We start from the raw sequence: 22,945 nt of genomic DNA on the forward strand, positions 1-22,945 counted from the left end.
GACTGAGAACTGGCTCCTTCAATCTCTACTCCACCCCACTTCCAGGGAGCCCTCCTGTCTTGCAGGCTTTTTGTAGGATGAGTTATAGATACAGTTTATAGACTCTGCCAGTTATGCTGCTGAGATTGTCTTTATGTACATGAGATTGGGACAGCAGAATGAAGACAGGATCTCTCTTCCAGCCCCTTTCAGCTGCTTCTCTGTGAAAATAAGATTGTGGAAGTGGAAGGTTTTCTGAAACATTATTTCAGTGTCCATTCTCCAGCTTCCTATGCCCTAGGAGACATCTGCGGGGGTGACAGAGATGGTAGCTTCTTGATTCCTGAATCATGGATACAGGGTATGTTCTTGAACACAGTATTCCAGCAACAGCTAGGTGCCACGTACTACGTACCATGGACTGAATCGAAATTCAAAAATATCTTGACAGGTTGAAGTCAAAAGATTTTAGAAGAAATAGAGAGAGAGCCAGATCAATCTGTCTGGGGTAAGATTCTTGAACTAGAATACAAAATTCAGTTATAAAACTTCACACTAGGAGAGACCAGAACTGAAAACAATCCTTATAAAAGAAAGCTGGGAATTTTTGTTACCTGCAAGTTCTATAGGAGCCTATGCTTGACCACAACTCTAAATGACCTCATTTTATCTTAGGCTCCTCTAATAGACAATTACCGCTCAGATCCAGGAGAGAAAAGTTCAGCTGAGCCTGGCACTGCATGGACTCCGTCTGGACTGTTTTCACTTCTGGATATCTCATTTAAGTGACCACTTATTTTAGGTCACTACAGAACCAGACAGCACTGAGAGAGGCAGGACCAAGATGATGAGCAGTCCCTATTACCCAATCCATTTATTAATTCATTCATCTATTTGTTCATTTATTCAACAAACTTTTATTGAGCACTTTGTATGTATCTAGCACTGGAAATGCAAAGTGAACAAAACGAAACTTCTGCCTCATGGATCTCACATTCTAGTGGGCGAGAAATATAATAATGTCAGGTAATTAATAAATGATAAGGAAAACAGAGCAGAGCAGAGAACAGAGAGTAATGGGAGGAGTTATTTTCAATTGGGTGGCAACAAAGGTCTCTCTGGAGAGATGACCTCTGAACAAAAATCTGGATGGAGTGAGGGAAGAACCAGGTGTCTCTTGGGAGAAATAGCAGGCGGGAAGGCTCTGAGGTAGGGACAGCTCAGGGTGTTCAGGAAGGCCCGTGTGGCTGGAGTGGAGTGAAAGATGGGGGAGCAATTTCAGAGGACATCAAAGACTGGATCAGGTGCTGGTTTATGTAGGACCACCCAGGTCACAGTGAGCCTCTATGTTTCATTTTGGGTGTGCTGAGAAGCTACTGGAGAGATCTGAGTCAGGCAGTGACATGATCCGATTTCTGTTTCAAAAGGCTCACTCTGACTAATATTTAGAGAATGGATATCTAATGGGCTCCCCTCATGGCCCATGGCTGAGGAACCTGTGACCACTTGCATGGATGGTGGGAGTGCCTTGCATGGATGCCTTGCATGGATGGTGGGAGAAGGTGGGTGTGGTTGTCTTTCTCAGATATTTGAAGAGCATTGCACTTCCTTGAGCAAAACTAGAAGGTACAGAGAAGCATGTTTCGTCTCATAATAAAATGAACTTTCTAGCCAGCCGTGCTGCCAGAGTTCTCTTATAAAAAAGGAACTCATGGTTACTATTCAAGAAAAGGTTGGTCTTATAAAGTATCTAAATTCAAAGGAAGATTGGCTATACAACATTTATGGTCATTTCCAACTCTACGCATCTATTATTTTTCTCTCTTCTTACAACTCTCTTAGGGAGCTGAGTTCTCTCTATATATATAATGACCAGCAAAGAGCTACTCAATTAAATTAAATAAACAGAACTTGGTTTTATTTTTCCTGAGTAAATCCAAAGGAAAGCTAAGGATCCTATACACACCTTGTTCTTACTATTTCATTTCCTGAAGGAAATATACATATAGATATAGATAGGTATAGATAGATATATAATACCTATGGCATGCACAATGTAATTTATGCTAATTAAAGGGAACACTGTCAGGAGTGGGCTGAGAAAAGGAGGAACACCTTTCACAAAATCATTTGATGGACTTAAGATATGAAGCAATCTACTTCTGGATGGATCTAGAAGACAGGCATAAGACAAGCTGACCTTATATCGCCTCTAGCAGCCTTATAGGTCTCTTACAATCCTTTGTAAACAGAGAGCCACTGAAAAGTTGAAATCCGATAACCCCAGCTTGCCACTAGAGTATTATGCAAGAGAATGCAGAAGTCCTGGACCTTCCGTTGTCCCACTAAGCTTCTGTTGCTCTTATGAGAGATGTTATACAACTTGCTAATTAGGAAAATCCTGGGCTCTCAGGCTTGGTTAGAGTCCTGACTCAGATGCTCACTAGCTGTGTGGCTTTGACTAAGTTAGAAAACCTCCCTAGACCTCCATCTCCTCATATGTAAAATGGGAAGAATCCCCTTACCTTCTCATAGGGTTACTGCAGAATTAAGCAAAATAATCCACGTAGTGTTCATTGTTAACAATAACAGCTACCATCTATTGAGCCCCTAGAATTGCCGGACATTGTACAGGAATGAACTCACTGGATTCTCTCAATCTTGCAAAGTACATATTGGTTTCTCTTTTTGACAGAGGCTCACAGAAGTTTGAGTAATTTGCTCAAGTTCACACAAGTTCATTCAAACTCGGGTCTGCCTAACCAGAATCCAGCTTCCAAACTCGGGTCTGCCTAACCAGAGTCCAGCTTCTAAGTATTTCTTGCTATAGTCCACTAGGCTATATTTTGTTTTATTATTTTTAAAAGAAATTCCTCTGATCTCACACTTGAAGGGCAGTTGAGAGTTTCTTTTCCTAGTGCCTTTAACAATTCAGAAACAGAACAGAATTTGTCAAGGACAGTTTCTCACTTTAGCACCAACTCCAGGCTGGGGCCCTTTACCAGTGTACTATCTTCGTGTCATCTGACCGAGGCAGCTGCTTTGCATGCCTTCTAGGTTTGGAGCTGGGTAAGTCTCAGTCAGAGACTTATAGCCTATGGTCCCATGTGACAAAACATGTTGCTAAAGATGCTATTTTCTCCTTTTCCCAGACTTTCCTCCCTTTCTGCAGCTGTTTCCCCTTCTTCTTGAGAATTGATAAAAATTCTGAAACTCTTATTTTTACAATTAGTCTCATGTGACCTTACTATTGACAATGACCCGGTTGCTTCTCCCAGCTACAACACAGTTGATAAGATTCCAGTGCTAAGAACAAAGATCACCTGACAGGGCCGGGAGCAATCTTTCTGTATTGGGTCCTGGCCTGGTACGCACCATATTCCACCCCTAGTAATGACACTAAGCACAAGGACAGGTCCCGTGTGCTGGGAGCCGACAACTGGCTAAATATTTAACCTAGGAGTTAGCATTCATTCACTTGCTCGTCCATTTACACAGTAAATATTTTATTGAGAGCATATTATGTTCCAGGCATTGTATTTAGGCACAAACGACACCAGCAATTAACAGAAGAAGCCAGATTCTTGCCGGAGCTTACATTGTTTTGGATGGAAAAAGACATAAACTATACAAATATGTCAACGAGTGATAAGAGCTACAAATAAAGAATAAAAAAGGATGGTAAGAGTGATGAGAGAATGCAGTTAGCTCTTGAACTACACACATAAGGCCATTAGAATTATCCTATTTTACAGACGAAGATTTGAATAGTTTGCCCAAAGTCACTCAGTGTTAGAGCAGAATTTGCCATATTCTGATACTAACAGTAATAAATACAGCAACAGTGATTACTAGTCACCATCTATTAAGGTAGTTATACAATGGCATGAAGTAGTTATAAAACCCCATTTTATGAATGAAGAAACCAAGACTCAGAAAGGTTAAATAATTTCCTCAAGACTACATGGTAATGGTGGAGAAAACCCAGACTGAATGGTTCAAATGTCTGATTTTTTCACCACACCTTGCCTCCTGGGTTGAGTTTGTTTTGTCAGAAATTCTTCCTACTAAACTGAAAGTTCCTTGAGGACAGGGATTGCCTCTCCATCATCTCCTGAAAGTTCCACAACATCTGGCATAGAAAGTGTTGAACTTCCTCCGTCTGGACCAGCCACATTCCCCAAACAGAACTCTAAATACCCAAGAAATATGGCTGCCAATTCTACCATTCAGACCTCCACAACCTCCCTTGGCAGTGAGATGCAGTGTGTAATTAGTACTGCAGGCAATATTACCCATGAACCCCAGAGTGCCAAATGACATTCAGAGTTCACAATGCAATGGCAACCTGCTAGCATTAGTCTAACCTCCCCAAAATACCCATCTTCCCAAGTGGACTTATGACCTGGACACACTTGTTTGCCTCTTTATTAGACTTGTGTTTGTCTAGGAATGAAAGGAATAAGCAAGTGGGATGCACATGCCTTGCATTTTAATGAGGGCCAGGATCCTTTGGAGCAAAGAGGGCATTGTGATGCATTTGAAGAGCATGCGGACTCTGGCCGCATCACCCCAAGTCCGGGCTAACAATGCTTTCCTCAACATTCCTTGGCGTTGGTCACAGCTGTGCTCTGCACTTGCGTACACATCGTGGCTAACCCATGGTGAATGATCAGATGGGGTGAAGGATGAATGATTTCTCTCCTTACTGTCGTTCAAGTTGCTTCATGGGAGGACAACACAGCTAAATGTACACATTTTGGGAGCAAGTATAATTCTTTCTGGGTTAAGATTTAGTGAAGAGTGGAGAATTCTCAAAGTCAGGCAAGCCTAGGTTCAAACTTCAGGGCTACTGTTCACTAGCTGGCTGTGTCTGGAAACAACTCATTAGACTTTTCTGCTCTCACTGAGCCTTCAGTTCTCAGCTCAGAGAAAGGCCTTCCTGACCCCATCCACACCCCTCACACACACACACACACACACATACACACACACACACACACACACACACACACACACACACACACACACGTCATTATTCTCTTTCTCCCCAATCTTTACGCCTTACAATATTTACTCTAACTGTAATAGAGAAGAACCTTCGTATTCTATCACAAGTTAATCACTAAAGGGATGTTGCCTATAAGCTTAAATTATAGATAATGGCCCATCTCTGGGAACCCTGCTTTCCAGGTAATGAGCATTAAGCTAAAATACCTTTGTTTAGCTCACAGGAAACATCCTGACCAGGTCCACCTGTGAATGACTACAGGGAGGAAGAAATGAACACATCCCCTCTGGAGGCTGATGGGAACCAGGAAGTGTTTGACTTTACTCCCTCCCCTTTTAGTATAAAAGGAGCCTGGATTCCAATTCAGGCAAGTCAGTTCTTTGGGGCACGAGCTCACCATCTTCCTGGTCGGCTGGCTTTCTGAATAAAGTCATTCTTCCTTGCCCCAGCAACTCGTCTCTCAATTATCGGCCTGTTGTGTGGCGAGCATATGAGCTTAGACTCGGTAACAACTTCTGGCCTGTGTGCCTCTCCCACTAGACTGTAAACTCCATGAGATTAGAAACCAAGTCTGTGCCTCTTCTCATTTATCCCCAGAGTCTGGCACAGTGCCTGGCACACAGAGACATTCAATTAATGTTGGTTCAATGAATTAACAAAGGAAGAAGATTGTGAAGAGAGAGGAAGGGAAATGTAACCAGAGTGTGGAGGATTGAGACAGAGGAGAAAAGGGATGAGGCAACTGTCCTGCAGCTTTATTCTCTGTAAAATGGCAGCAGAGTTGCTGGAGGCTTCTCCCTCCACCTCCAAGGCTAGAGTTCTCAAGGATTTTCTAGATCCTAGAGGATGGCTAAGCCAACCCTAGGAAAATAATGCTACTTGCTTTGCTCCTGTTTCCATGCACCCCAGGCACGCTAGGAAATTGCAAAACCCTGCTGATAATGGCCATGCATGCTCGTGCCACTTCACTTTTGCAAAGCAAAGTCTCCAGGAGTCTTGGCCATGTTTTTAATGACTACATATTGACTTAGCTCTTGAATGGTTTATACACAACATTGCAGATTTTTCCAGTCTTTTCAAGTCTTCCAATTCCATCACTCTCAGGGAAAAACGTTTATCTCCTAATCTCCTCAAAAGATCAAGGCTATTCTAATATATTTAACAGGGTCTACATACAGATTTTATTCATAGTGACTCCATACACAAAATATGCTTTGGAGGGTGAGGAATACTGGTAAAAACTGATTTTTTTTCTAGTTTTTGCCTAAGGATTAAATTATAGATTGAGGTGTTTCTGAGGACAATTGCCTGTCTTGTGCTATTTAAGAAGGTTATTCTCCAGCAGCCTGGCTATATTTTTAGTCAATTTGGAGCCACTGGGGGTGGATATTAGGGCTATAAATATCAGAGGTAATAGTAATAAGGGGTTTAAGGTCCAGTGAGCACTGGATGGACATCCTGTAACATCTCACAGCACGGCTTCCCAAGGCAAACACGGCCAACCAAGGACTAAAAGACACTCTCAGAACAAAGACATCTCTTACAAGCTCACCTCAGAGATATTACGGGTTTGGTCCCAGACCACTGCAATAAATCAAATACCACAATAAAGCAAGTCACGCAAATGTTTTAGTTTCCCGGTGCATATAAAAATGATGTTTACACTATCCTGTAGTCTGTTAAGTGTGCAATAGCATTGTGTCTAAAAATCAGTGCACATAACTTAATTTAAAAATACATTATTGCTAAAAAATGCTAACTGTTGTCTGAGCCATCAGCAAGTCGCAATCTTTTTGCAATAGTCACATCAAAGATCACTGATCACAGATCACATAACAAATATAATAACAATTCAAAAGTCTGGACTATTGCAAGAATCACCAAAATGTGACAGAGACACAAAGTGAGCCATTGCTGCTGGAGAAGTGGTGCCCGTTCACTTGTTCCATGCAGGGTTGCTACAAACATTTAGTCTGTAAAGAAAAACGGAAGACAGTATCTGCGAAGCACAGTGAAGCAAATAAAATGAGATATGCCTGTATAAAGAAGCCAGACAAGCATCTTTCCATGCTGTGATCTGACAAGTAGGGGCCGCTGTGCTCTCTGAGCTTCCTGCCTGAACTGTTCTGTCAATCAACCATGGCAGATGTTCCCAACTTTTCCAAACTGTTTATTTTACCCTTGCTTTGAAATAGTCACTTGAGATAAAAATAATAAATGCCTAGTGGACCACTAGGCAAATGCTCTTCCCGTTTTGTTTTGTTTTGGTTTTGCTCTTCCCGTTTTTTTAGACATTGTCTCACTTAACCCCAGTAACAATCACACATATAGGAATTATTATCATCTGCAATTCACAAGGGTGGAAACTGAGATACAGAGAAATTAAGCAGTAGAGCTGGGGCTTAAGCATTGTGGCTCCAGAGCCTGGGTGCCTAACCACGACCCCATTCCTTCTGCCTCATCTTTGGGATGGACAGTATTTAATCAGAAATCTGAAATCAGTTTCTCCATTATTAAACCCATTTAGGATAAATGTAATTGACTATCAGCCTTAGGGTCAGCTGTAGTCAGAAGTTTTGGAATTCAACAGACCTTAGTTTGAACTCTAAGAGCTGTGAGAACTTACCCAGTTTTTTAAACTGTGGGCCTTCATGTTTTCATTCTAAAAATGGGAATATAGGTAACTCCTTCAAAGGGTGGGTTTGAGCAAGTGTAGGCAAACTTTGCTTGCAAGGGGCCAAATAATAAGTATTTCAGGTCTTGTGAGCCATACAACAATCTCCTATCACAGCTACACACTTGCTGTTGGAGCATGAAAGCAGCCACAAACTATACAGAAACAAACGAGGTGGCTGTGTTTCAACAAAATTTTATTTACAAGATAGGCAGTGACCGGATCTGGCCTGCAGGCTATAGTCCTCCGACCTCTGATTTTGAGGATTACATGAGATAATGCATGTGCTTTGCATGATCCCTGGAACACAAGTCATCAAAAACGGTAATAAAATTATGGTTTCAGCGTGAGATGACAGTGCTTTCAAGTTGGGTCCAAAAAATCCCAACCAAAATCAAGGAAATTTAACATTTTCAGGAACCTCTGAAGTCTTACTTGTGTAAATGTATAATTTTCATAACTTTTGAAATATTGACAAATTATCAACACTCTACCCCCAATATAACCTTATAGGTAGGGTTGCCAGAGACAATACTTTTTTTAGTATTTTCAATATCGGGGACATCATTATACTAAAAAAGTATTTCTTGTTTATTTGCCATTGAAGTTAAACTGGGGCATCCTGGAGGTTTTACTGTTGTTGTGTATTTTGGTTCCCTTGCCCGTTTTTTCCTAAATCTGACGACCCTACCTACAGATCTCTGTGATTCCACAATTTGGGAACCACTGGTTTTATCACATAACAAGAATAGCCCAACACAAGCAACATTTTGTTCTTTCAGGGAGGGAAAGAATTACATTCTTATGGAATTATCCCTAAGGTTCAAAACTAATAAGTCCCCTGGGTAGAAGCCACTGAAACACTATGAGACAACCAGCGCTCTGCGTTCACGGGTGCCAAGAACAAGCTTAGGTCACCCAAGGAAAAAGTGCAATAATCTTGCATTTGTTCCTGCTGATTAAAGTCAAGCAGCTTCCTGGAAATTGCTTGGCGCCCCTCATGTCACTATGTTGAATTAATATCTGAGCAGAATTAATGATGGAAAAACTCAATTATATCCAACACATCCAAAGTTTCGCAGTTGGATTTGTCAGTAATCAAACTGTGTCCTGAGAAAGCCCATTTTGTCAGTAAACAAAGCTTCTGTGTGGAGAAGAAATATTCTGTGCACATAAACACGGTGCCTAAATTCCTGATAAATAGTTGATAACGAGGACGTGGATGGAGTAGGTGCCTTCAGCCAATCAGAGATCTTCCAACAAGTAGGATTATAAAATCATTCTCAGGGGATTTAGGGAGAAAAAAAAAACACACGAAAAATCTGGCTCAGCATGCCACAAACGTGTCTTTCAAATTTTAAAGAAGGAAGATGACATTTGACATGTCCATGAAGGTGAAAAGCATTGTGTTTTCATTAAACTAGTGTGGTATTTAGTATCCAAAAGCCAATATCTGAGTTTCAGGTCTACCTCTTCCAAGCTTTGCAACTTTGAATAATTCACTTAGTCTCTCTGAGCCTCTGTTTCCTATCCCTAATGGGCATTCTTACAGAGATGTAAGAATGCCCATCTCTTAGGCTTTGATCAGGGTCAAAGGAGATCACGGTAATGAAAATATTTGCTAACTGAAACAGCAATATATCGTCAGCTGTCATTCCTAGGGACAACACCATAATCTCTGGTTACCAAAGAGCAAAATAATGTTGTATTGTTACCAGCTGAAGCCATGCTAAGGGGATTATGCTCTCATGAAATCTATATTAATTCAAATCTGTATTAAGCCATAAGAAAGTATCACAAACTGGATGGCTTAAATAACAGAAATGTACTGACTCTCAGTGCTGGAGGCTTAGATGTCCAAAATCAAGGTGTCAGAAGGGTTGGTTCCTTCTGAGGGCTGTGAGGGAGGGATCTGTTCCAGGCCCCTTTTCTTTGGCTTTGTAGATGGCCATCTTCTCTCTGTGTCTCTTCCCATCATTTTCCTCCATGTCTCTGTGTTGAATTTCCCCTTTTTATAAGGACACCAGTCCTATTGGATTAGGGCCCACCCTGATGACCTCACTCTACTTTGATTACCTCTGTAAAGACCCTATGATGGTTAATTGTTATGTGTCGATGTGTTTGGGCTAAGTGATGCCCCTATAGCTGCCAAAACATTTCTGGGGGTGTCTGCGGGGTGTTTCTGGAAGCGACTAGCATTCGAATTGATTGAGTAAAGAAGATCACCCTCGGGACTTCCCTGGTGGTCCAGTGGCAAAAAATCCACCTTCCAATGCAGAGGATACGTGTTCCATCCCTGGTCGGGGAACTGAGATCCCACATGCCGCGGGGCAACTAAGCCTGCCCACCACAACTATTGAGCTCACACACCTCAATGAGACAGCCCATGTGCCGCAAACTACAAGCCACCACAACTAGAGAGAGAAAACCCGCACACCACTAGAGAGAAGCCTGTGCACCACAACGAAGAGACTGTGCACCGTAACGAAAGATCCTATATGCCTCAACAAAGATCCCATGTGCCGCAACTAAGTCCCGACACATCCAAAAAAATGAGGAAAGGAAATAAACTAAATAAATTTTTTTAAAAAATCACCCTTAACGAGGCTGGTGAGCACCATCCATCCCACTGAGGGCTTGAATCGAACAAAAAGATAGAGGAAGAGTGAATTTTCTCTCTTTGCTTGAGTTGGGACATCCATCTCCTTCTGCCCTCAGTATCAGTGCTCCTGATTCTCAAACCTTTGGACTCAGACTGGGACTTACACCACCAACCCCGCAATTCTTTGGACTCAAAGTGAATTACACCACCAGTTTTCCTGGTTCTCCAGCTTGAAGACAACACATCAATGGTCCTCTCAGCCTCCACACTCGTGTGAGCCAATTCCTATTATAAATCTCTCTCTATCTCTCTCTCTATATATATATATATACATATATCTATATATAGATATATGTATATAGTTGACCCTTGAACAACTCAAGGTTGGGTGCTGACCCTCAGAGCAGTTGAAAACCCGTGTATAACTTTATAGTCAGCCTTCTGTACCCACAGTTCCGCACCTATGGACTCAACCAGCCTCAGACTGAGTAGAAATGTAATACATATTTATTGAAAAAAATCCATGTATAAGTGGACCCACACAGTTCAAACCTGTGCTGTTCAAGGGTCAAGTGTATATCCTATTGATCCTGTTTCTCTGGAGAACCCTGACTAATATGGAACTTATCTCCAAATAAGATCTCATTTAAAGGTATTGGGGGTTAGGACTTCAAGGAGTGGCGGATAGATACAAATCAACCCATGACAAGATCTTTCATTTATTTTGTTAAAAAGTCACCAAACTGATTCACAGTGTTTCCCAACCAAGGCCTGCTTCTCAGATGAAACATTTCACTCTACAGTGGAGACCTACCTGCTCCTTGAGTGTCTAAGAAGATGAATTATTTACTTTAGAATAAAGATCTAAGGCCATGGCTACATATCTCCTCCAGACACCAGAACGTTAGGCAGTATCTCTCTTTTCAGAGAATTCTCTTTATCCTGCAACATACATGTCATCACTTTTCCTTATATTTAGCTTGGAAACAAAAATTTGTCACCCTGATATAGTCACTGAAGTTTTTAGATTTCAAGCTCAATTCATTGTTCAAGAAATGTATTCACTTGTTATCTCTCACTTCTGCATCAAGCCCACAGATTGTTGTTACATTTTCAAATCAGATACCTTCATGAAATTAGAGAATTAATAAGTGGAGACACACACACACACACATGCACATAATATCTCATATATAATAGATTTATATAACATAGAATAATAGTGAAGTTTTTAAAGTAAAATTAGACCTTTTTTAAACTCATGCTTTCTTAGCAACTCAATATCAGTTTTTGGTCAACTATCCTGTAATTTTAGAAAATGTAAATGTCCCATATAGATGGATATATGGGTACATGGATGTATGTCTCAGAGGGTCATCAAAGCATTATTTGTAACATCAAAAGATAGAAACAACCTGATGTCCACCAGAAGTTAGTTAAACAAACCATGAGACAGCTACAGAATGGAACACAATTCACCACCCCCCAAAGACCACGTTTTTGAAAAATATATAATGACATGGGGTAACACACTTGGTATGTTTTAGTGAAAAGCAGGTTACAGAAGGATATGCATGATTCCAATTTTAAGACTACATGTGCATAAAAGAATATAGAAGGGATATTCACTGAAATGTTCACATGCTTATCTATAGGTGCTACGATTGTAGACAATTCTTTGTTTCTTCCTGGTACTTTCCTTAATTTAAACTTTTTCTACAAAATGCATGAATCACTTTAAAAATGAAAACATGACTTTTTCTAATAAATGGGAATTTCCTTCTGAAACGTTACTGCCTTACACATTGTACCCTTCATACCACTGGCTGACTATTTTTCACAGATCTTAGTACTGGACTTCTAGGGGATAATAGAGGGAGATCAAATATTTATAAAAATAAGTATGTACTTAGCACTTTAATGCAACCCATGGTGTTATAAAAAGGCCTTGATGAAAAAGTATATTCTCAATGAAGGATGCAGAATGCACAGAGGAGGAGTATTCCTGACATAGGAAACGGCCTAAGTAAACAAACAGGCAGCAAAATGCCAGGTTTCCTCCGGGAGTAACAAAAACTTCAGTATGAGTTGTTTGTAAGGTTTCTCACAGAATGCCAGGGCATGAGGCAGGAACATTAAGTCAAGGGATGGATGATCATAAAATTTATTGTTCAAACTAGGACCTTTTGAGAGTGAACGTTGAGTGCTCATAATAGCTACTAGGAGACACCAGGCATGCACTAGGATTATACAGGGAAACCAGGACATAAGACTTCCCTACAAAGGGCTGGGTCACAGTGAGCCTTAAATGCCAGCCTAAGTAAGATATTTGAACTTCATACACACAGTCTTGGAATCCTGGGGTTGAAAGGAAATGTCAATGCCCTCCAGCTTGGCCACCCCATCCCTGCCTGTCCAAATTTTCCAAGCATATTTATCAAGCCTTTGTTTAAATATCTCTGTGACAAAGAATGCATTGCCTTGGAACAGCTCTGTTAGAAAATTCTTCATTGTATTGAGCTGAAGTTTATCTCCCTGTATCTCCCACCCATTTGGCCCAGCACTGCCATCTCAGAGAGAAAAGCACAATACTAATCTCTCTTCCCATGGAGAGTGAAAGATGTAAAGACAGATACTATAGCTCTCTAGACTTTCTCCTTTGCAGGTTAAATGTCCTACAGACATCCTTCCTACAGCATCCCTGAAGTTTGTCACTATTTGCTTTTTTTTTTTTTTTTTTTGTGCGGTCCGCGGGCCTCTCACTGCTGTGGCCTCTTCCGTTGCGGAGCGCAGGCTCCGGACGTGCAGGCTCAGCGGCCATGGCTCACGGGCCCAGCCGCTCCGCGGCATGTGGGACCCTCCCGGACCGGGGCACAAACCCGTGTCCCCTGCATCAGCAGGCGGACCCTCAACCACTGAGCCACCAGGGAAGCCCTGTCACTATTTGCTTTGTGTCTCCTAATTAGCTTTTAAAATGTTCCTCTCTTGTCATCTCCCTGCTACCATCTTTGTTGGAGCCACCATCCCTTCCTGCTTATACTATAATAACTCCTCCTATGTCGTTTCTCTCCCTCTCTCCCTCTCTCTTTCTCTCCCTCTCATTGACCATCCCTCCAACGCTTTGTCCATATTGACCTTTCCAAAACACAAAACTGATTGTGACCCTGCTGTGCTTACGACCTTCAATGGCTCCCTGTTCTTCTCAGGATCGATTACGGATTCAGAGCATGAAGTTCTATCCCCGGCCACCACTCTAGTCTCATCTCCCTCATCCCCTCTCCTCCGTGTGTGTATCCCTTCTCTCAGTTCCTTGCACAGGACTTTTGCCCTATGGAAGTTACTGTCACCTGCACTTGGAACCCTCTTCCCTATACCACCTGTGCCTTGATAACCCCTACTCAGCTTTTGGGTTTCAATTTAAACATCACTGCCTCCGGAAAGTCTACCCCAATTCCATTAAGTCTGGATTAAAAACCCCTTCTTACGTGGTTACTCAGGGACCTAAGCTTCCCCTATTATACAAGTAAAACATTTAATTAAAATCACCTGCTTATTCATCTAACACCTTTGCTATATTGTGAACTCTGGGAGCAGGTCTGCTCTTTTCAGCAGTTGTCATAAGTGTCTAGCACAGTGATTGGCAAATAGTGTGTGTGTGTGTGTGTGTGTGTACGTGTGCACACATGTGTGTGTGTGTATATATATATATATATATATATATATATATAAGATATATGTATGTGCTCAAAAAATGTGTTAATGTGTAGCACGCAGAACCAGGTACAATTGTTCTAAATGTGGTCTGCATAATACAGATTAGAAGGTCTATTGTTTTCCATGTGCTATACACCATACCTCTTTTAATAAAACCTAACATTATTTTATTTATTTATTTTTTTTTAAAGAAGATGTTGTGGGTAGGAGTTTATTAATGAATTAATTTATTTTTGCTGTGTTGCGTCTTCATTTCTGTGCGAGGGCTTTCTCTAGTTGTGGCAAGCGGGGGCCACTCTTCATCGCTGTGTGCGGGCCTCTCACTATCGCGGCCTCTCTTGTTGTGGAGCACAGGCTCCAGACGTGCAGGCTCAGTAGTTGTGGCTCACGGGCCTAGTTGCTCCGCGGCATGTGGGATCTTCCCAGACCAGGGCTCAAACCCGTGTCCCCTGCATTAGCAGGCGGATTCTCAACCACTGCGCCACCAGGGAAGCCCCCTAACATTATTTTAGAAGAAACATCTCATGGTTGATTTATTGTCAGTTTAAATCCCTAAACCTTAACTACATGAAGCCACCACTTCTGTCTTTAACTTTCCCTCTTCTCTCTCTCTCTCTCTCTCTCTCTCTCTCTCTCTCTCTGTCACACACACCCAATAATTTGCAATTGATTTTTGGCAGCCATACATGATATATTTTATATCTATTTTTGCACACTGCTTCTAAAAATAAAAAGTCAAAGTATGCTACAACTAATTGATAACTTCTGGACTCCTAATCCTTATGCCTTTTCTCTGAGCAAATGTGATCAGTGTGCTATGCCTTCATGGATGTTAAGAATATTGAATAAAACAGGAATGAAGATGGACCCCAATAGCATACCATCCTAAAGACGTCCATCTGTCAATCAGCTATTCTTTAGTAAACGCATCCTGTCATTAATCCGGCCCACGTGCATGCTTCTAATCCAGAAGAATATCACAGGATCTGGGCCCTTCCTAAAACCAAGGTTTTTGAATTGATTAACGTTAAGTGAGTATAACCATGTTCCAGGTATTTTCACAAACTTTATTTTAGTCACCATTTTCAACACCTACTATCCTTTTTAATAGATGATAAAACTATCATTCAGAGAGAAAGTCACACAACGAGCAAGTGCCAAAGCAGGGACATGAGCCCAAGTCCTGTGACTCCAAACTCAATACCACACATTACACTGAGATCCTCTAAAAGAGAGAATATGCATTATTGGACTTACGTGGGTTCCTATTAATCACCACCTACTCTCCCAAATATCTGTTGAATGAATGAATTCTTTTTTTTTTTTAAGATGTTGGGGGTAGGAGTTTATTAATTAATTTATTTATTTTTGCTGTGTTGGGTCTTCGTTTCTGTACGAGGGCTTTCTCTTGTTGTGGCGAGCGGGGGCCACTCTTCATCGCGGTGCGGAGGCCTCTCACTATCGCGGCCTCTCCTGCCGCGGAGCACAGGCTCCAGACGCGCAGGCTCAGTAGTTGTGGCGCACGGGCTTAGTTGCTCCGCGGCATGTGGGATCTTTCCAGACCAGGGCTCGAACCCGTGTCCCCTGCATTAGCAGGCAGATTCTCAACCACTAGGCCACCAGGGAAGCCCTGAATGAATTCTTTGATTCAAGATTCTTAACCCGAGGTTCATGACAACACAAGGGGTTCCAAGAGTAGGCTTGTACGAACCTCCTGAAAGTTTATGGAAAGTACCATGTTTGTATACTGTGCATTTTTTCTGAGAAGAGTAATGTACATTTGAGTCCCATGAGGACTGTGGCTCCAAACAAGAATAATCTGCAGTTTAAATAACTCTCTTCATCATCATTCACCTCTGTCTAGAGTTTCGAATGCACAAATTTCTTTAGAAAATCAAACAGAATGTTTTCACCTGTAGCCTCCATCACTCTCTAGCAGCTCTTAGAGAGCTCACCTGTTGGTCCCTTCTGAGCCTTCCTTCTGGTATCAAAAGATGCCAGCTTGTATCTTTGATATCAGCTTATCAAAAGGCTCTCTTACAAGTCCACCTAGCTTGGTCTTCAACCTCTTCCTGGGCCAGGTACTATACTGAAAACGGTTCCCTCGCTTTCACAAAGCCAAAGCAAAATTGCAAACAGCTTTTTGTGCAGCTTTTCCCAGCCTTGGGCAAGGTTGGGATAGATGTGGACAGCAGTAGGAGAAAGCCACTGAGATGTGGATGGGAGAGGGAGCTGGTAGATCTGGAGAGTTGGGGGATTATCTTAAGTACCCAGAAAGTCTACACCCTTCTTCTGTTAAATAATTGGAAGACTACACCTTTTCCTGATAATCAGGGTTGACTTTCATTCTTCATTCTTTACCATGTTGTATTATACATTGTATCTCTTTCATCTTATTCAATGCCTGGAGATCATAGTCATTGACAAGAATTGTACAAGAATTCCCACAAATTTACTGAGCATCCTCATTGGGTCCAGGCTATAGGCTCGGAGTATGCTCAGACAAATAGAGCTGATGCCAGCCCTCGAGGAGTCTACAGACCAGTGGAGGACAGACAAGTAAATAGATACTTGCAAAAAAGAATGGTAAATGCTCCGATAGAAGGAACAGAGGAAGCTCTGGGAAAAAAGGGGAGAGCCACCCACCCATTCTGAAGGATGAGGGGCGGTCTCCAAGAGAAGTGGCTCTCAGCTGAGTCCTTAGGGAAAAATAGAAGTTAGACCTAAGAGAAGGACAAAGAGGAAAGTCATGTTTAGTAAATAGTTTGATATGCATAAATTTGCATACAACATGCATAAAGTGTGTATTAAAATGTGCATAACATGTGTAGAGGGAGTGACTGATGAGAGATAAAAGGGAAGAGAAAGGCAAGTCCCAGAGAACCTGTGTACATCAACATTATTCTCAAAAGGAAAAAAATAGAAATCCACGGTAGACTTTTCAAAAAAGATCTGCATGATCATATTGCATTTTAGAAAGACCATTTGATACAGTATGGTGACAAGACAGGGGGCATGGGGATGGGTAGTAGTGGCCTCAAATGAGACTAACAGAAAGTTGTGACCAGAATCAAATTTGGGGTGGTACTGACTTACACTAAAACAGTGGAAGCTGAGCTGGAGACACAGGTATGTGTATGAAATGCATTAAGCAGGGAGAGCAGATAGGACTAGGTGTCATGAATGAAAGAGAGGAATGATGATTCTGTCTAGGATGATTCTGTCATGTCTGGCTTGGACAATTAGGGATGCCATTTGAGCACTGGAGAATAGAAAAGGAGGAGCAGCCCTGGGAGAGAATGAGAGAAGACAAATTCAATTTAAACATGTTGATTTTAAGGTGCTCCATGGAGATGCACCTTAAAGTGGAGATGCTCCTTAAAGTGGAGATGCTTTATAGAAAAGGTTGGTATTTAGGAGAAATATCTGGATAGGCTATAGATTTGTATGTAGTGGGTGAACCCATGGGGGTGGAAGAGGTTTCCTAGGGAGACTACTGGATGGAAAGGGAAGAGAGTCAAGGAACACAGGGGCACACCAATGCTGATGAAGGGAAGAACTTTAGAGGCATTAAATGAAACTCAGAAGGTCAGAGGAAAACCAGGGAAGTGTGGTATCAAAGAATCCAGGACAGAGTTTAATTAAAAAAAAAGAAAGAGAGGGATGGGGGGGGGTGGCCAACAGTTCAAAATGACACAGAGAAGACTTGGGGGAGGTTGAACACAACACACTCTCTGGTTTAGCTCCCAAGAGGTCTCTGGTGGCCCTGGCCAAGGTTTGTCTTCAGAAGGGAGGGCAGAAGCCATTGACTGTGGATGAGCAAGTTACTGGGTAGTGGGGGCATTGAGATGGTGAATGTCACCCACTCGTTCAAGAAGTTTGGTGGGGCAGACTTCCCTGGTGGCTCAGTGGTTAAGAATCCGCCTGCCAAAGCAGGGGACACCGGTTCAAGCCCTGGTCCGGAAAGATCCCACATGCCGCAGAGCAACTATTGAGCCTGTGGTCTAGAGCCTGCGAACCACAACTACTGAAGCCCGCATCGCGGGCACCACGACGAAGAGTAGCCCCGGCTCGTTGCAACTAGAGAAATCCTGAGTGCAGCAACCAAGACCCAACGCAGCCAAAAATTAAATAAATTTGTTTATTTAAATAAAAAACGTTTGGTAGGAAGGTAAAGGAGAAAAAAATTTTTCGGCTAGAGAGGAAGTGCAGAAACTCAACAAACACCGATTGACTGAAGTGAGGAAGACGTCCTATTCCCGGCAGACCTGGCTGGGTGAAAAATTCATAAACAAATGCCAGAACCGGCTTCCCTCTCTGCGTCCTGCTGAGCGCTAGAAAGGCTTTTGTTTTCATTGTCTTTATCAGTGAGAAGCGGCTCGGTTCGGGGCTGAACCTGTTAAAATGAAACCAGAGTGTGTAGCAGGACAGCCATCGAAAGCCTTGGACCCACCGCTCGCACCTGAACGCCGGCTGCCCCTTCCGACCCTCCCCACCTGCCGTATTTGCCCTGCGAGATTTCCAAGTCCGGATCAGAAGCACCCCTGCTCAGCTGAGACTCCGGGTTCCCTCAACTCTTCTCCAAAACCGAGCCAGATTCATTTGAAAGTCAGCTTGTTCAAATAGTGAAGTACAAAGGGCCGAGGGGCTGGCTGTGCCGCCGCCGGCTGTGTGCACGCCGGGCAACACCTTCCCTTTGTGGAGCCCCCGAGGGGACCCGGCCATGTGGAACGGGCTCCCTCCATCTGCGAGATGTCTATTGCCTTTGGAGTCAAGTGTAGGATCCCACAGCACATTACAGAAGCAGATGACTTTAAAAATCCCTATCCTCCCCGCAAAGCCCTGGTCCAACAGGTAATCCACCAAACGCCGAGCCCTCTCGCGGCCCCGGAGGACCGAGCTCCCCGAACCCCGAGACCCGCTGCGCCCAGGGGAGCTCCCACTTGGCACAGGTTCCAGCCGCGGTGACCGGAGACTCGTCCACGGCCCCTCTCTGCAGGGACTACCGGCTGGGTTTCCAGAAACGAGATACATATTTACAAACCCAAACATTCCCTGGCAACCAAAGCTCGAAATGAGTTCCGCTCTGCATCTCGCGCGCCTGGAAATCGCTGCAGCTGAGTGCACGGGAACGCAGCCCAACGGGGACCGCTTTCCGGCACATCCGGAGGCCCTTTGCAAGGTTTCTCGGCTGACAGAACAGCAGCTGGGACCCGGGAGCCCAAGCAATGGAGGACGGGGAGAGGGAGGCGCCTACCGTACCCGCTCGGCGCGGCGGCTCATTGCTGCGGCCGTCTGGGCGCCTGCTCCGGCCCGGGCGCTGCGGACGCGGCCTCTGCTGTGAGCTCTGCCCCGGGACGGCTGCCTCGGGCTGCTCTTGTTTGCACTGGGCCGTTTGCTTTTGGGATTTCTCCAATGCAGATGTAGTCAGGGGGCCGCTGTCCCGGGGGACAATGATTCCATTGGAAGCTGGCCTTTGACAAGACTCACACATGACCTTTGACTAAAATGGCTTTGGGGAAGGAAAGTGACCGGAGGCTGAAGACCGGGCATCCAGGGCAGCCGTCCGCATTCCCACCCCCAACAGTGCCAAGTTAATTTTTCATCCCGTAATCTTTCAAGGAGACTCTCTGCGAGGTTTGATTTGCCATTTCTCCCTCATTCTGCCGGATTCTTTATCCGGGGTTTCCGAAAGGATTTTGCTGCCGAAGTTTCCTGCCGTGTTGTTGATGAGTTCCCTGAATTAGCATTCCCAGGTTAAACGCGAGCAGTATGTTGTATAAATTCCTCTAACACTCTGGAAAATAATACCCCCATTTTTTCCCCTAAAGCATGCTACAATTGACAAAGGGCTTGTGACAATCATGCTGTCACTTGGCCTCCCAAACAATGCCAGGAAGGCTCTCCTATTACTACCATTTTACACATAAAGAAAAAGAAGCTCCAGAAAAATAAGACATTTGCCCAATCACCCAACCAGAAAGTGAAATCTGAGTCTTCTCAATCACATCCTGTCCGCATCCACAAACCACCCACCTCCCTGCTGGGTGACCCACCCCAGTAACTTAATTATAACACGTAAGCACATGTCATAATGCATAATACACAGCAAGAGTAACTATAGAACATTTTAATGTTTGGATTATAAAAGCGTTAGGAAGTGTTTTAAAATAATAGCTGTTTTGGTTAAGGACATCCACAGATATCTTGAGTTCATGGACCACGTTTCTTTATGGTCTAATTTTTTCTCTTTACCAGCTGCTAAAAGAACGCTATAGGAACCAGACTGGCAACTCTGAGGTGCTGGTACAAGACTAGGGATTCCTGAGGCTGCTACGAGAGTCTGTCACTAGTCATGACCAGAGCATTTTTCCCTCCTTTTTCTGGGTCCTTCCAGATGGCACAATGCTAAATAGAAGGGGAAGAGGCTGTGGGATTGTAAAGAAAGCCCCCGTGAACAAGGAGGCAGCCTCCCTGAATTTTAGTGTGAAGAGGAGAGCTGTGATGGGGGTCTGCGGAGATGCTCCAGAGATGTCTGGTCTGGCCAATGGCATCACCCTCATTTTTTCGTGATACTCACACTCAGCCTGGCAGGACTGGAAGGAGTCAGCCAGGAGGAGAAGAGGAAGAAGCACATCACTGACTCATACAACATCATGTCCAAAAGCTGTCCTGATGCCTTTGGCAAACTGAAAATAGTTCCTGCAGACAAGAGCGGAGGGTGTGGGAGGCTGTGTCTAGAGAGGAGGGTGTGGGTTTGGACTCTGACCAGCCTCCTGTGTCACCTGAGGGAATTTGGACTTCATCCTGCGGAGCCCAATGGGTTAATAGAACTGGCTCCAGGTTACCAGCTCATAAGAAAAGGATGCAGGAGTCCTATGCTGTTCTACAACAAAAAAAATATATCTATCAACCTGGCTTGGTGGTTATGGGCATTGGCTTCATCAGACAGATGCAGTTCCTTCTTCTTCCTAGCTACAAAAATGCGAGCGGGCTTCCCTGGTGGCGCAGTGGTTGAGAGTCCGCCTGCCGATGCAGGGGACACGGGTTCATGCCCTGATCCGGGAAGATCCCACATGCCGCGGAGTGGCTGGGCCCGTGAGCCATGGCCGAAAAAAAAAAAAGTGCGAGCAATATATTTAACCTCAGTAAGCCTCAGTTTTCTCAACAGTGAAATGGGGATTATGGTACATGCTATGAGAATTAAATGAAATTATGTAGGTAAAACCCCTTGCCTTTTTTCTGACATACAGTCGTGCTCAGCAACAGGTAGCTACTGTTGTCTTTTAAAGTATTGATGCTTTAATGTGTGCAGCAGCTACCATGGAATAGGAACTCCCTTCCTTCCAGCTCATTCCCTTCTCCCCATTATACGTTTTTGGCTTTTGACTCATTAGAGTTTGTCCTTTATTCTTTCCACTTTGTTCCTCCTTCTCGACATTACTTCCTTCCTTTATGTCCCAGCCTAGACTTTAATGTCGGTTTCGATCTTACTCTCCTTCCACCTCAGTTTGTTCATTTCCTGGTCCAGCCACTGCCATATACCATCTGCAAACCCTCAGCCACGATGTAACGGTCTGCTAGAGCTACACAGCATCACACACCGTGTCCACTGGCACCACCCCCTGTGTGTGCTCTGCAGCCTAGGTGCTAGGTCCAGCACCACTGTATTCCTTATGAGTGTCCCTGGTCAGCCCACATCTTCACTTCCACAAAGTCACTCTTCCCACCCCTGGAGAACCCGGACCCCACTCCCAGCTGACTTTCAGCAAACGACCTCCTCTCCCCCAGCAAAGGGCACAAGCGCTATCAGGAGGGAACTCTGCTTCCTGTCCTTGCACCAGAAAACTTATTTCCAGTCTCCACACCTTGCCTCCCACTTTCGAAGTGGCCCTCCTTCTGTGTGCTATGGAATCCCTCTCTTCCCATGTCTTCTGGAACATTCTTTCATCAGCCATCCCTCTATCCTTCAGTTTCTTCTTTACTGATTTCACTAGTTCAATTATTCATCAGACATTTATACATTACATGTATAAATCACATGACAGTCAGCATCTTTGATTCTGGGAATACAAGAATAAATAAAATATCACAGGGGCTTCCCTGGTGGCGCAGTGGTTGAGAGTCCGCCTGCCAATGCAGGGGACACTGGTTCGTGTCCCGGTCCGGGAGGGTCCCACATGTCGCAGAGTGGCTGGGCCTATGAGCCATGGCCGCTGAGCCTGTGCGTCCGGAGCCTGTGCTCCGCAACGGGAGAGGCCGCAGCAGTGAGAGGCCCGCGTACCGCAAAAAAAAAAAATCACAGTCGCTAAACATATTCAACTGTCTCTCATACAATGTACTCTGTTTTTCCTAATATGGTCTGAATACATGCCTGTTCGTTTTAACAACAATAACAACACACACACACACACCACATGTATCCACTGTCTAGAACATACTTCCTGTGGATCTTCCAAGGTCAGTTCCTTCCTTTAGAACCAGGTTTAAAGTCACCTCCTCAAAGAGACCTTTCCTGACAGCCAATCTAGGGAACCATCCTCTCCCTCATCATCAGCTACCTGTTAGCCTTCTTTATTTCCATCACATCATTTATCCCATGTTGTAATGAGAGATTCCCTTGTTCCCTTGTTCCCTTACTTGCCTATTTCCTGCTGCTTCCACTAGTCTGAACCTTCATGAGGGCTTGGACCCATCTTTTAGTCACTGCTGTATCCCCAGTGCCCAGGGTGTACTTAACAGGCTCTCAGAAAACATTTGTTGATTGTTAAACCCCCAAGTGCCACACCATCTTCGCCTTAATCTTTTTTTAATTTTTTATCTCCATCAGACATCCTACTGGTTTCCAACATTGACTACAATTAGAATTCCCTGAGGAGTTTTGAAAAATCCTGATGCCCAGAGCACCCTCTGGGATGAGACCTTGGTACCAGTTTTGGTAAGCTTTCCAGGCAATTGTAAAGCC

General features: G+C 43.7%; 1 protein-coding gene across 1 annotated transcript in view; it reads right to left on the reverse strand.

Annotated features, from left to right (window-relative positions):
* Positions 1-19,474, reverse strand: part of ENPP2 (ectonucleotide pyrophosphatase/phosphodiesterase 2) — a gene marked incomplete at its 5' end in the record, with an annotated part of 107,555 nt that extends 88,081 nt beyond the window's left edge. Inside the window, 3 exon segments of the mRNA XM_082858568.1 lie at positions 19,243-19,281; positions 19,284-19,417; positions 19,420-19,474. Coding sequence (XP_082714694.1) covers positions 19,243-19,281; positions 19,284-19,417; positions 19,420-19,474 — 228 coding nt within the window.
* Between the last annotated feature and the right edge of the window lie 3,471 nt (positions 19,475-22,945).

Source organism: Leucopleurus acutus (assembly GCF_964270905.1).
Source record: "Leucopleurus acutus genome assembly, chromosome: 17".
In the NCBI taxonomy this organism is placed as follows: Eukaryota; Metazoa; Chordata; class Mammalia; order Artiodactyla; family Delphinidae; genus Leucopleurus; species Leucopleurus acutus.